Below are 15,868 nucleotides of genomic sequence, written 5' to 3'. Positions count from 1 at the left end.
GACACTTCCTGTTCTATGGGGATCCTCCTGTTCTATGGGGACACCTCCTGTTCTATGGGACACTTCCTGTTCTATGGGGACACCTCCTGTTTTATGGGGATCCTCCTGTTTTTGGGACACCTCCTGTTCTATGGGGACACCTCCTGTTTTATGGGGATCCTCCTGTTTTTGGGACACCTCCTGTTCTATGGGGACACCTCCTGTTTTATGGGGATCCTCCTGTTTTTGGGACACCTCCTGTTCTATGGGGCACCTCCTGATCTGAGCACATTGCTGTGTTTGAGGCCTACCTTGCGCATGCGCACCGTCGGTGCCCGGCTGCAGGGCGGCTACGTCACGCGGGGCGGCGGCCAGCTGACGTCACGCGGGGCTGTGACACGACCTGACGTCAGTTCCGGCCGGGCGCTGCGGGAAGATGGCGGCCGAGCGAGTGGACGGCGGCGGCCCGGGGCCCGGGGGAGAGGCGGGCCCGGAGCCGGGGACTGGGCCCTGCCTCGGTCCCGAGCAGCTGCATCAGGACAACCCGCTGCTCAACCTCCCTATCGTCGCCATCGACTCCGTCCTGGGGCTGCTGTCGTACGATGAGATCAGCGGCCTGCGGCTGGTGAGAGTCCGGGGGGGGAGAGGGGTATATACCACCCGGGGGGGGGGAGTGAGGGTTATATACCCCCCGGGGGGGGGAGTGAGGGTTATATACCCCCCGGGGGGGGGGGAGTGAGGGTTATATACCCCCCGGGGGGGGGGGAGTGAGGGTTATATACCCCCCGGGGGGGGGGGAGTGAGGGTTATATACCCCCCGGGGGGGGGGGAGTGAGGGTTATATACCCCCCGGGGGGGGGGGAGTGAGGGTTATATACCCCCCGGGGGGGGGAGTGAGGGTTATATACCCCCCGGGGGGGGAGGGTTATATACCCCCCGGGGGGGTCTCTGGAACTCTGCCTGTTCCCCGGTGAAGGGTCTGGTGCTCTGTCCGTTCTCTGGTGAGGGGTCGGTGTGTCTGGATCTCTGCCTGTTCCCCGGTGAAGGGTCTGGATCTCTGCCTGTTCCCCGGTGAGGTGTCGGTGTGCCTGGTGCTCTGCCTGTTCCCCGGTGAGGTGTCGGTGTGCCTGGTGCTCTGCCTGTTCCCCGGTGAGGGGTCGGTGTGCCTGGTGCTCTGCCTGTTCCCCGGTGAAGGGTCTGGATCTCTGCCTGTTCCCCGGTGAAGGGTCTGGATCTCTGCCTGTTCCCCGGTGAAGGGTCTGGTGCTCTGCCTGTTCCCCGGTGAGGGGTCTGGATCTCTGCCTGTTCCCCGGTGAAGGGTCTGGATCTCTGCCTGTTCCCCGGTGAGGGGTCGGTGTGCCTTGTGCTCTGCCTGTTCCCCGGTGAAGGGTCTGGATCTCTGCCTGTTCCCCGGTGAAGGGTCTGGTGCTCTGCCTGTTCCCCGGTGAGGGGTCGGTGTGCCTGGTGCTCTGCCTGTTCCCCGGTGAGGGGTCTGGATCTCTGCCTGTTCCCCGGTGAGGGGTCGGTGTGCCTGGTGCTCTGCCTGTTCCCCGGTGAAGGGTCTGGATCTCTGCCTGTTCCCCGGTGAAGGGTCTGGTGCTCTGCCTGTTCCCCGGTGAGGGGTCGGTGTGCCTGGTGCTCTGCCTGTTCCCCGGTGAGGGGTCTGGATCTCTGCCTGTTCCCCGGTGAGGGGTCGGTGTGCCTGGTGCTCTGCCTGTTCCCCGGTGAGGGGTCTGGATCTCTGCCTGTTCCCCGGTGAGGGGTCGGTGTGCCTGGTGCTCTGCCTGTTCCCCGGTGAAGGGTCTGGATCTCTGCCTGTTCCCCGGTGAAGGGTCTGGATCTCTGCCTGTTCTCCGGTGAAGGGTCTGGTGCTCTGCCTGTTCCCCGGTGAGGGGTCGGTGTGCCTGGTGCTCTGCCTGTTCCCCGGTGAGGGGTCTGGATCTCCACGTCTCTGGATAAGGGGAGGTTGAGGGAGTGGGTTTATTCAGGGATCGTGGTACAGTATCTTTGTTTCCACACCTCGGAGGTGTGTGTGAGAATCTCCCATCACCTTCTCATGTCCTTTCCCCAGGTGTGTAAGCGGATGGATGCTATCTGTCAGCGGATGCTGAACCAGGGATTTCTGAAGGTGGAGCGGTACCACAGCCTGTGTCAGAAACAGGTCAAAGCACAGCTCCCACGGTGAGTAACCACACCGCTTAAAGTTCTCAGCATCCAGTAGGCATGGAAGTTCAGTGGGCCCTCCACAGATCCTTGGCAACCCGGATGTGATCAATTAGGAATTCTGATGTGTTTTTGTTGGTATTGATGGTTAGATAAAAAGTGGTGTGAGTGAGTGCTTTTTTGTTCGTTGAGCTTTTCTTCATCGCTTACTGAATGGTGCTCGGCGTTTACGTGGATACACGTGAAGTGCATTATACACGATTGCAGTGTGAGTGTATGAAAGATTTTTTTTTTCTTTTAAAATCAGTGGGCGTGGCTTAAAAGGTGTCGCCATGGACACACCTGTGGCCAGTCAGCAGCCTGTGTTGACTGCAGCAGGCTGGCTCAGCCTCCTACCGATCCTGCGAGTCCGACACACAATAGCGATGGGAGAGGAGGTGGAAGGCGGATGATGGAGCTGTGCCCCAGCGCCAGCCATTGCTGTCTGAGAGGTGCCCACTGACAGCACCTACTGCTGTACCACCTGTTAACAGCTGCTTTTATTCATTGGGAAGGCATTGCAGAGACTGGGGGTTAACTCCCGGTGCCCATGGCCTGTTGCTGTGAGCACCTAGCAACTCACATGTTGGATGGCCCCAGGGAGGAAAGGGTCAGAGTGGGGGGGGAGGGGGGGGAGAGGGTCAGGGGGGGGGGGGGGGGAGGGTCGGAGGGGGAGGGGGGGGGGGGAGGGTCGGAGGGGGAGGGGGGGGGGAGGGTCGGAGGGGGGGGGGGGGGAGGGTCGGAGTGGGGGGACCGGGGGAAAGGGTCGGAGTGGGGGGACCGGGGGAAAGGGTCGGAGTGGGGGGAACAGAACCACTACTTGCATTTCCACAACACCTTTAATGCAGTATAACATTGCTAGGTGCCTGACTGAACCACAGAAAGGGATATTCGGGCAGATGACTGGGTTTTAAGGAAGAGGGATAGGTGGGGAGGGATTTCCAGAGCTTGGGGCCAAGGAAGCAGAAGGCACGATCTGTCAATGGTGGACTGATTAAAATCAGGGATGCTCTGGAGGCCAGAATTGGAGGAGCGCAGACATCTCCAAGGGTTGTCGGGTTGGAGGAGGTTACAGTGATAGGGAGGGGCAAGACAGTGGAGAGATTTGAAAACAATGATGGGAATCTTACAATTGAGGCGTTGCAGGACTGGAGCCAAGGTTTGTCAGCGAGCACAGGGGGTGATGGGTGAGCGGTACTCGGTGCGAGTTAGGACACGGGGTCAGCGAGCACAGAGGGTGATGGGTGAGCGGGACTCGGTGCGAGTTAGGACAGGGGGTGATGGGTGAGCGGGACTCGGTGCGAGTTAGGACACGGGACAGCGAGCACAGGGGGTGCTGGGTGAGCGGGACTCGGTGCGAGTTAGGACACGGGGCAGCGAGCACAGAGGGTGATGGGTGAGCGGTACTCGGTGCGAGTTAGGACACGGGGTCAGCGAGCACAGAGGGTGATGGGTGAGCGGGACTCGGTGCGAGTTAGGACAGGGGGTGATGGGTGAGCGGGACTCGGTGCGAGTTAGGACACGGGGTCAGCGAGCACAGAGGGTGATGGGTGAGCGGGACTCGGTGCGAGTTAGGACAGGGGGTGATGGGTGAGCGGGACTCGGTGCGAGTTAGGACACGGGGCAGCGAGCACAGAGGGTGATGGGTGAGCGGGACTCGGTGCGAGTTAGGACACGGGGCAGCGAGCACAGGGGGTGCTGGGTGAGCGGGACTCGGTGCGAGTTAGGACACGGGGCAGCAAGCACAGAGGGTGAGCGGGACTCGGTGCGAGTTAGGACATGGGGCAGCGAGCACAGGGGTGATGGGTGAGCGGTGCGAGTTAGGACACGGAGCAGTGAGCACAGGGGATGATGGGTGAGCGGGGCTCGATGCGAGTTAGGACAGGGGGTGATGGGTGAGCGGGACTTGGTGCGAGTTAGAACAAGGGCAGCAGAGTTTTGGGATGAGCTCAAGTTTATGGAGGGTGAAGATGGGAGGCCGGCCAGGGGAGCGTTGGAATAGTCCAGTCTAGAGGCAACACGCATAAGAATATAAGAAATAGGAGTAGGCCATTTGGTCCCTCGAGCCTGCTCCGCCATTTAATAAGATCATGGCTGATCTGATCATGGACTCAGCTCCACTTTCCTGCCCGCTACCCATAACCCCTTATTCCCTTATCGCTCAAATATCTGTCTATCTCCGCCTTAAATATATTCAATGACCCAGCCTCCACAACTGTCTGGGGCAGAGAATTCCATAGATTTACAACCCTCTGAGAGAAGAAATTCCTCCTCATTTCAGTTTTAAATGGGCAGCCCCTTATTGTGAAATTTTGCCCCCTAGTTTTAGTTTCCCCTATCAGTGGAAATATCCTCTCTGCACCCACCGTGTCAAGCCCCCTCAGTATCTTTTATGTTTCGATATGATCACCTCTCATTCTTCTGAACTCCAATGAATATATCAACCTATCTTCACAAGTCAAGCCCCTCATTTCCGGAATCTACCGAGTGAACTTTCTCTGAACAGCCTCCAATGCAAGTATATCCTTAAATATGGAGACCAAAACAGTACGCAGTACTCCAACTGCTTCCTTGCGCAGAGAATTCCACAGATTCACAACCCTCTGGGAGAAGAAATTCCTTCTCAACTCGGTTTTAAATTGGCTCCCCCGTATTTTGAGGCTGTGCCCCCTAGTTCTAGTCTCCCCGACCAGTGGAAACAAGTTCTCTGCCTCTATCATGTCTATCCCTTTCATTATTTTAAATGTTTCTATAAGATCACCCCTCATCCTTCTGAACTCCAATGAGTAAAGACCCAGTCTACTCAATCTATCATCATAAGGTAACCCCCTCATCTCCGGTATCAGCCTAGTGAATCGTCTCTGTACCCCCTCCAAAGCTAGTATATCCTTCCTGAAGTAAGGTGACCAAAACTGCTCGCAGTACTCCAGGTGCGGCCTCACCAATACCCTATACAGTTGCAGCAGGACCTCCCTGCATTTGTACTCCATCCCTCTCGCAATGAAGGCCAACATTCCATTTGCCTTCCTGATTACCTGCTGCACCTGCAAACTAACTTTTTGGGATAAGGATCTAAAAGAGTTTCATGCACAAGGACCCCCAGGTCCCTCTGCACCGCAGCATGTTGTAATTTCTCCCCATTCAAATAATATTCCCTTTTACTCTCTTTTTTTTTCCCCAAGGTGGATGACCTCACATTTTCTGACATTGTATTCCATCTGCCAAACCTTAGCCCATTCCCTTAACCTATCTAAATCTCTTTGCAGCCTCTCTGTGTCCTCTACACAACCCGCTTTCCCACTAATCTTTGTGTCATCTGCAAATTTTATTACACTACACTCTGTCCCCTCTTCCAGGTCATCTATGTATATTGTAAACAGTTGTGGTCCCAGCACCGATCCCTGTGGCACACCACTAACCACCGATTTCCAACCCGAAAGGACCCATTTAGCCCGACTCTCTGCTTTCTGTTCGCCAGCCAATTCTCTATCCATGCGAATACATTTCCTCTGCCTCCGCCTACCTTTATCTTCTGCAGTAACCTTTTGTGTGGCACCTTATCGAATGTCTTTTGGAAATCTAAATACACCACATCCATCGGTACACCTCTCTCCACCATGCTCATTACATCCTCAAAGAATTCCAGTAAATTAGTTAAACATGATTTCCCCTTCATGAATCCATGTTGCGTCTGCTTGATTGCACTATTCCTATCTAGATGTCCCGCTATTTCTTCCTTAATGATAGCTTCAAGCATTTTCCCCACTACAGATGTTAAACTAACCGGCCTATAGTTACCTGCCTTTGTCTGCCCCCTTTTTTAAACAGAGGCGTTACATTAGCTGCTTTCCAATCCGCTGGTACCTCCCCAGAGTCCAGAGAATTTTGGTAGATTATAACGAATGCATCTGCTATAACTTCCACCATCTCTTTTAATACCCTGGGATGCATTTCATCAGGACCAGGGGACTTGTCTACCTTGAGTCCCATTAGCCTGTCCAGCACTACCCCCTCCCCCCCCTGGTGATAGTGATTATCTCAAGGTCCTCCTTTCCCACATTCCCGTGATCAGCAATTTTTGGCATGGTTTTTTGTGTCTTCCACTGTGAAGACCGAAGCAAAATAATTGTTTAAAGCCTCAGCCATTTCCACATTTCGCATTATTAAATCTCCCTTCTCATCTTCTAAGGGACCAACATTTACTTTAGTCACTCTCTTCCGTTTTATATATCGGTAAAAGTTTTTACTATCTGTTTTTATTTTTTGCGCAAGTTTACTTTCGTAATCTATCTTTCCTTTCTTTATTGCTTTCTTAGTCATTCTTTGCTGTCGTTTAAAATTTTCCCAATCTTCTAGTTTCCCACTAACCTTGGCCACCTTATACGCATTGGTTTTTAATTTGATACTCTCCTTTATTTCCTTGGTTACCCCTTCTCTTACCGCCCTTTGTCACTGGAATATATTTTTGTTGAGCACTATGAAAGAGCTCCTTAAAAGTCCTCCACTCTTCCTCAGTTGTGCCACCGTTTAGTCTGTTTTCCCAGTGTACTTTAGCTAACTCTGCCCTCATCCCACTGTAGTCCCCTTTGTTTAAGCATAGTACGCTCGTTTGAGACACTACTTCCTCACCCTCAATCTGTATTACAAATTCAACCATACTGTGATCACTCATTCCGAGAGGATCTTTTACTAGGAGATCGTTTATTATTCCTGTCTCATTACACAGGACCAGATCTAAGATAGCTTGCTCCCTTTTAGGTTCTGTAACATACTGTTCTAAGAAACAATCCCGTATGCATTCTATGAATTCCTCCTCAAGGCTACCCTGTGTGGTTTGATTTGACCAATCGATATGTAGGTTAAAATCCCCCATGATTACTGCCGTTCCTTTTTCACATGCCTCCATTATTCCCTTGATTATTGTCCGCCCCACCGTGAAGTTATTATTTTGGGGTCTATAAACTACGCCCACCAGTGACTTTTTCCCCTTACTATCTCTAATCTCCACCCACAATGATTCAACATTTTGTTCATTAGAGCCAATATCGTCTCTCACAACTGCCCTGATATCATCCTTTATTAACAGAGCTACCCCACCTCCTTTCCCTTCTTGTCTATCTTTCCGAATTGTCAGATACGCCTGTATGTTTAATTCCCAGTCTTGGCCACCCTGCAACCACATTTCTGTAATTGCCACCAAATCATACCCATTTGTACATTTGTAATGATTTGTGCCGTCAACTCATTTACTTTATTTCGAATGCTGCGTGCGTTTTGGTAGAGTGTTTTAATATTAGTTTTTAAAGCCATGAATTTTAGTTTTAACCCCTCCTGCAGCCCCTTTATATTCATACATATTGTCCCTTCCTATCGCCTTGTGGTTTTCACTTACCCCAGTGCTACTCTGCTCTGTTGCCTCCTGCCTTTTGCGTAAAGTATGAAAGCAGAACTTCTCTGCTTTTATACTCTATCCCCCTTGCAATAAAGGCCAACGTCACAGTTGCCTTCCTGATTATTTGCTGTAGCTGCATTCTAACTTTTGTGTTTCATGCACAAGGACCCCCCAGGTCCCGCTGTACTGCAACACTTTGCAATGTTTCACCATTTAAATTATCATTTGTTTTTCTATTTTTTCTGCCAAAGTGGATAACCTCACATTTTCCTACATATTATACTCCATCTGCCAAATTTTTGCCCACTCACTTAGCCTGTCTATATCCCTTTGCAGATTTTCTGTGTACTCTTCACAATTTGCTTTCCCACCCATCTTTGTATCATCAGCAAACTTGGCTACATTACACTCAGTCCCTTCATCCAAGTTATTAATATAGATTGTAAATAGTTGATGCCCCAGCACTGATCCCTGCGGCACTCCACTAGTCACTGTTTGCCAATTGGAAAATGACCCATTAATCCCGACTCTGTTTTTTGTTAGTTAGCCAATCCTCTATCCATGCTAATATATTATCTTGTGCAGTAACCTTTTATGTGGCACCTTATCGAATGCCATCTGGAAATCCAAATACACCACATCCACTGGTTTCCCCTTTTCCACTCTGCTCGTTACATCCTCAAAGAACTCCAGCAAATTTGTCAAACATGATTTCCCTTTCATAAAACCATTCTGACTCTGCTTGATTGAATCATGCTTTTCCAAATGTCCCGCTACTGCTTCCTTAATAATGGACTCCAGCATTTTCCCAACGACAGATATTAGGCTAACTGGTCTATAGTTTCCTGCTTTTTGTCTGCCTCCTTTTTTAAATAGGGGCGTTACATTTGCGGTTTTCCAATCCGCTGGGACCTCTCCAGAATCCAGGGAATTTTGGTAGATTACAACCAATGCATCCACTATCTCTGCAGCCACTTCTTTTAGGACCCGAGGATGTAAGCCATCAGGTCCAGGGGACCTCGTTGTTAACCTGTGGAATTCCTGGCCGCAGAGAGTTGTTGATGCCAGTCATTGGATATATTCAAGAGGGAGTTAGATATGGCCTTTACGGCTAAAGGGATCAAGGGGTATGGAGAGAAAGCAGGAAAGGGGTACTGAGGGAATGATCAGCCATGATCTTATTGAATGGCAGTGCAGGCTCGAAGGGCCGAATGGCCTACTCCTGCACCTATTTTCTATGTTTCTATGACCTGTCCGCCTTTAGTCCCATTATTTTACCGAGTACTACTACTTTAGCAATAGTGATTGTTCTTCCCTCCCTATAGCCCCTTGATTATCCACTATTGGGATGTTTTCGTGTCTTCTACTGTAAAGACCGATACAAAATATTTGTTCAAAGTCTCTGCCATTTCCCTGTTCCCCATTATTAAGTCTCATCCTCCAGAGGACCAACACTTACATTAGCCACTCTTTATCTTTTTATGTACTTGTAGAAACTCTTACTATCTGTTTTTATATTTCGTGCTAGTTTACTTTCATAATTTATCTTCCCTCTCTTTATTATTTTTTTAGTCTTTCTTTGCTGGCTTTTAAAGGTTTCCCAATCCTTTGGCCTCCCACTAGTCTTGGCCACATTGTATGCCCTTGTTTTCAATTTGATACCATCCAACTTGAATGGATGAGGGTTTCAGCAGCAGATGAGCAGAGACAGGGCGGAGTCGGGTGATGATCCGGAGTTGTAAGTAGGCAGTCCCGGTGATGGCGTGGGTAAGCAGTCGAAGGCTCAGCTCAGGGTCAGATACGACATTAAGGCCGTGGACAGTCTGGCTCAGCCTTGAATAATGGAGGGCTGAAGTGGAGCTCAGCAGCTGGGGAGGCAGAAGAGGGCAAAGTAAAGGGGACCCCTGGCTACAACACAATCCGTGACAGAGGCCGGAATGATCGAGGGGCGAGCAATCGATATGGGCAGACTTTGGGAACTCTGCACGGCAAGGCCTAATGCTCTCTTCTTACAGACGGGAGTCGGAGCGGAGGAATCACTCGCTGGCCCGTCACGCAGATATCTTGGCAGCCGTGGAGACGAGATTATCCCTGCTCAACATGACCTTCATGAAATATGTCGACACCAATCTGTGCTGCTTCATCCCCGGAAAGGTGGGTGATGAAAGGGACAGAGTCATGGGGAGTGGCCGATTCGGACAGCTATCAAATCTAGGCCTTTTATAATCTGACCCGACAATAGGCCGAGAATCTGCTCTTTCTGTTGGTTCGAAATGTAGGGGAGCATTTAAAGAAAGAAAGAAGAAAGATGCATTTAAATAGCACCTTTCACGACATCAGCGCCCAAACTGCTTTCGCATACAGGATATGGCTCCCTCTACACTGACCATACACTCCCAGGGCAGGTACAGCACGGGTTAGATACAGAGTAAAGCTCCCTCTACACTGTCCCATCAAACACTCCCAGGGCAGATACAGCACGGGTTAGATACAGAGTAAAGCTCCCTCTACACTGTCCCATCAAACACTTACAGGGCAGGTACAGGGGGTTAGATACAGAGTAAAGCTCCCTCTACACTGTCCCATCAAACACTCCCAGGGCAGGTACAGGGGGTTAGATACAGAGTAAAGCTCCCTCTACACTGTCCCATCAAACACTCCCAGGGCAGGTACAGGGGGTTAGATACAGAGTAAAGCTCCCTCTACACTGTCCCATCAGACACTCCCAGGGCAGGTACAGGGGGTTAGATACAGAGTAAAGCTCCCTCTACACTGTCCCATCAAACACTCCCAGGGCAGGTACAGCACGGGTTAGATACAGAGTAAAGCACCCTCTACACTGTCCCATCAAACATTCCCAGGGTAGGTACAGCACAGGTTAGATACAGAGTAAAGCTCCCTCTACACTGTCCCATCAAACACTCCCAGGGCAGGTACAGGGGGTTAGATACAGAGTAAAGCTCCCTCTACACTGTCCCATCAAACACTCCCAGGGCAGGTACAGCACGGGTTAGATACAGAGTAAAGCACCCTCTACACTGTCCCATCAAACATTCCCAGGGTAGGTACAGCACGGGTTAGATACAGAGTAAAGCTCCCTCTACACTGTCCCATCAAACACTCCCAGGGCAGGTACAGCACGGGTTAGATACAGAGTAAAGCTCCCTCTACACTGTCCCATCAAACACTCCCAGGGCAGGTACAGCACAGGTTAGATACAGAGTAAAGCTCCCTCTACACTGTCCCATCAAACACTCCCAGGGCAGGTACAGCACGGGTTAGATACAGAGTAAAGCTCCCTCTACACTGTCCCATCAAACATTCCCAGGGTAGGTACAGCACGGGTTAGATACAGAGTAAAGCTCCCTCTACACTGTCCCATCAAACACTCCCAGGGCAGGTACAGCACAGGTTAGATACAGAGTAAAGCTCCCTCTACACTGTCCCATCAAACACTCCCAGGGCAGGTACAGCATGGGTTAGATACAGAGTAAAGCTCCCTCTACACTGTCCCACCAAACACTCCCAGGGCAGGTACAGCACAGGGTTAGATACAGAGTAAAGCTCCCTCTACACTGTCCCATCAAACACTCCCAGGGCAGGTACAGGGGGTTAGATACAGAGTAAAGCTCCCTCTACACTGTCCCATCAAACATTCCCAGGGTAGGTACCGCTCGGGTTAGAAACATAAAAAATAGGTGCAGGAGTCAGCCATTCAGCCCTTTGAGCCTGCACCACCATTCAATATGACCATGGCTGACCATGCAACTTCAGTACCCCATTCCTGCTTTCACTCCATATCCCTTGATCCCTTTACCCGTAAGGGCCATATCTAACTCCCTCTTGAATATATCCAATGAACTGGCCTCAACAACTTTCTGTGGTAGAGAATTCCACAGGTTCACAATTCTCTGAGTGAAGAAGTTTCTCCTCACCTCAGTCCTAAATGGCTTACCCCTTATCCTTAGACTGCGACCACTGGTTCTGGACTTCCCCAACATCGGGAACATTCTTCCTGCGTCTAACCTGTCCAATCCCGTCAGAATTTTATATGTTTCTATGAGATCCCCTCTCATTCATCTAAATTCCAGTGAATATAAGCCTAGTCGATCCAATCTTTCCTCATATGTCAGTCCTGCCATCCTGGGAATCAGTCTGGTGAACCTTCGCTGCACTACCTTAATAGCAAGAATGTCCTTCCTCAGATTAGGAGACCAAAACTGTACACAGTATTCAAGGTGTGACCTCACCAAGGCCCTGTACAACTGCAGTAAGACCTCCCTGCTCCCATATTCAAATCCTCTCGCTATGAAGGCCAACATGCCATTTGCTGCTTTCACCGCCTGCTGTACCTGCATGCCAACCTTCAATGACTGATGTACGATGACACCCAGGTCTCGTTGCACCTCACCTTTTCCTAATCTGTCACCATTCAGATAATCTGCCATCGTGTTTTTGCCCCCAAAGTGGATAGCCTCACACTTATCCACATTTATACTGCATCTGCCATGCATTTGCCCACTCGCAAAACCTGTCCAAGTCACCCTGCAGCCTCTTAGCGTCCTCCTCACAGCTCACACTGCCATCCAGGTTAGTGTCATCTGTAAACTTGAAGATATTACACTCAATTCCTTTGTTTAAATCATTAATGTATATTGTAAATAGCTGGGGTCTCAGCACTGAACCTTGCGGTACTCCACTAGTCACTTTTGAAACCTTTCTGAAAGTCCAAATACACCACATCCACTGGTTCTCCCTTGTCCACTCTACTAGTTACATCCTCAAAAAATGCTAGAAGATTTGTCAAGCATGATTTCCCTTTCATAAATCCATGGTGACTTGAACCGATCCTGTCACTGCTTTCCAAATGCGCTGCTATTATATCTTTAATAATTGGTTCCCACATTTTCCCCACTACCGATGTCAGGCTAACTGGTCTATAATTCCCTGTTTTCTCTCTTCCCTCCTTTTTTAAAAAGTGGGGTTACATTAGCTACCCTCCAATCCATAGGAACTGATCCAGAGTCTATAGAATGTTGGAAAATGACCACCAATGCATCCACTATTTCTAGGGCCACTTCCTTAAGTACTCTGGGTTGCAGATTATCAGGCTCTGGGGATTTATCGGCCTTCAAGCCCATCAATTTCCCTAACACAATTTCCCACCTAATAAGGATTTCCTTCAGTTCCTCCTTCTTGCTAGACCCTCGGTCCCCTAGTATTTCCAGAAGGTTATTTGTGTCTTCCTTAGTGAAGACGGAACCAAAGTATTTATTCAATTGGTCTGCCATTTCTTTGTTCCCTATTATAAATTCACCTGATTCTGACTGCAAGGGACCTACATTTGTCTTCACTAATCTTTTTCTCTTCACATATCTATAGAAGCATTTGTAGTCAGTTTTTATGTTCCCTGCGAGCTTCCTCTCGTACTCTATTTCCCCCTCTTAATTAAACCCTTTGTTCTCCTCTGCTAAATTCTAAATTTCTCCCAGTCCTCAGGTTTGCTGCTTTTTCTGGCCAATTTATATGCTTCTTCCTTGGATTTAACACTATTCCTAGTTTCCATTGTTAGCCACGATTGAGCCACCTTCCCCGTTTTATTTTTACGCCAGACAGGGATGTACAATTGTTGAAGTTCATCCATGTGATATTTAAAATGTCTGCCATTGCCTATCCACCATCAACCCTTTAAGTATCATTTGCCAGTCTATCCTAGCCAATTCACGTCTCATACCATCGAAGTTACCTGTCAAGTTCAGGACCCTAGTCTCTGAATTAACTGTGTCTCTCTCCATCTTAATAAAGAATTCTACCATATTATGGTCACTCGTCCCCAAGGGGCCTCACACAACAAGATTGCTAATTAGTCCTCTCTCATTACACATCACCCAGTCGAGGATGGCCAGCTCTCTAGTTGGTTCCTCGATATATTGGTCTAGAAAACCATCCTTAATACACTCCAGGGAATCCTCCTCCACCGTATTGCTATCAGTTTGGTTAGCCCAATCTATGTAGATTAAAGTCACACATGATAACTGCTGTCCCTTTATTGCACACATCCCCAATTTCCTGTTTGATGTCTCACTACTGCTACTGTTTGATGGTTTGTACACAACTCCCACTTGCGTTTTCTGCCCTTTGGTGTTCCGCAGCTCTACCCATACAGATTCCACATCATCCAAGCTAATGTCCTTCCTTACTATTGCCTTAATCTCCTCTTTAACTAGCAACACTACCCCACCTCCTTTGTGTCTATCCTTCCTGAATATTGAATACCCCTAGATGTTGAGTTACCAACCTTGGTCACCCTGGAGCCATGTCTCCGTAATTCCAATTACATCATATCCGCTAACAGCTATCTGCGCAGTTAATTCATCCACCTTATTACGAATGCTCCTCGCATTGAGACACAGAGCCTTCAGGCTTGTTTTTTTTAGCACTCTTTGTCCTTTTAGAATTATGTGGCCCTTTTTGATTTTTGCCTTTGATTTCTCTGCCCTCCACTTTTCCTTATCTCCTTTCTACCTTTTGCTTCTGCCCCCATTTTACTTCCCTCTGTCTCCCTGCATAGATTCCCATTCCCCTGCCATATTAGTTTAAACCCTCCCCAACAGCACTAGCAAACACTCCCCCCTAGGACATTGGTTCCGGTCCTGCCCAGGTGCAGACCGTCCGGTTTGTACTGGTCCCACCTCCCCCAGAACCAGTTCCAATGTCCCAGGAATTTGAATCCCACACTCTTGCACCATTCCTCAAGCCACGTACTCATCTTAACTATCCTGCTATTTCTACTCTGACTTGCACATGGCACTGGTAGCAATCCTGAGATTACTACCTTTTGAGGCCCTACTTTTTTTTTAACTCCTAGTTCCCTAAATTACAAAGTAAAGCTCCCTCTACACTATCCCATCAAACACTCCCAGGGCAGGTACAGCACGGGTTAGATACAGAGTAAAGCTCACTCTACACTGTCCTGTCACACGCTCCCAGGCAGGTACAGCACGGGATTAGATACAGAGTGAAGCTCCCTCTACAGTAATAATGAGGAAAGGTTGAGTAGGTTGGGCCTCTACTCAGTGAAATTCAGAAGAATGAGAGGTGATCTTATCGAAACTTATAAAATTATGAGGGGACTTGACAAGGTGGATGCAGAGAGGATGTTTCCACTGATGGGGAAGACTAGAACTAGAGGGCATAATCTTAGAATAAGGGGCCGCTCATTTAAAACTGAGATGAGGAGAAATTTCCTCTGAGGGTTGTAAATGTGTGGAATTCGCTGCCTCAGAGAGCTGACTGAGATACAGTTTCTTAACCGATAAGGGGTTATGGGGAAGGGGCAGGGAAGTGTACCTGATCGTATTAAATGGCGGAGCAGACTCGAGGGGCTATATTTCTCCTGCTCCTATTTCTTATGTTCTTATATTCTACACTGTCCAAATACTCCCAGGACAGGTACAGCACGGGTTAGATACAGAATAAAACTCCCTCTACACTGTCGCAAACACTCCCAGGCAAGTGTTTGATGTAACTATGTAGAGGGAGCTTTACCCTTTACAGGATACAGCAAAGGCTATGGTCCCTGACAACATCCCGGCTGTCTTACTGAAGACTTGTGCTCCAGAACTAGCTGCGCCTCTAGCCAAGCTTTTCCAGTACAGCTACAACCCTGGCATCTATCTGACAATGTGGAAAACTGCCCAGGTAAGTCCTGTCCACAAAAAGCAGGACAAATCCAATCCGGCCAATTACCGCACCATCAGCCAACTCTCAATCATCAGCAAAGTGATGGAAGCTGTCATCGACACTGCTATCAAGTGGCACTTACTCATCAATAACTTGCTCACCAATGCTCAGTTTGGGTTCCACCAGGATCCAGACCTCTTTGCAACCTTGGTCCAAACATGGACAAAAGAGCTGAATTCCAGAGGTGAAGTGAGAGTGACTGCCCTTGACATCAAGGCAGCATTTGACATCAAGGAGCTCTCGCAAAACTGGTCAATGGGAATCAGGGAGAAAACTCTCCACTGTGCTAGGTATGACTCCAGCCAAAGGAAGGTGGTTGTTGGAGGTCAATCATCTCAGCCACAGGACATCGCTGCAGGAGTGCTTCAAGGCAGTGTCCTAAGCCCAACCATCTTCAGCTACTCATCAATGACCTCCCCTCCATCATAAGGTCAGAAGTGGGAATGTTCACTGATGACTGCACAGTGTTCAGTGCCATTCGCAACTCCTCAGATAATGAAGCAGTCCATGCCCGCTTGCAGCAAGACCTGGGTGACATTCAGGCTTGGGCTG

At 49.3% G+C, this 15,868-nt stretch overlaps 1 protein-coding gene across 1 annotated transcript in view; it reads left to right on the top strand.

Moving 5' to 3' along the window:
- The first annotated feature begins 377 nt into the window (after window positions 1–377).
- Window positions 378–15,868, top strand: part of fbxo28 (F-box protein 28) — a 31,339-nt gene continuing 15,848 nt past the window's right edge. The window contains exons 1-3 of the mRNA XM_070885901.1: window positions 378–604; window positions 2,051–2,160; window positions 9,589–9,727. Coding sequence (XP_070742002.1) covers window positions 416–604; window positions 2,051–2,160; window positions 9,589–9,727 — 438 coding nt within the window. The 5' untranslated portion in view covers window positions 378–415. The remainder of the gene's footprint in view (window positions 605–2,050; window positions 2,161–9,588; window positions 9,728–15,868) is intronic.

This window comes from Pristiophorus japonicus, chromosome 7, assembly GCF_044704955.1.
Source record: "Pristiophorus japonicus isolate sPriJap1 chromosome 7, sPriJap1.hap1, whole genome shotgun sequence".
NCBI lineage: Eukaryota > Metazoa > Chordata > Chondrichthyes > Pristiophoridae > Pristiophorus > Pristiophorus japonicus.
The sequence above is the reverse complement of the archived record's forward strand: the minus strand, read 5'-3'. Positions and strand labels throughout refer to the sequence as shown.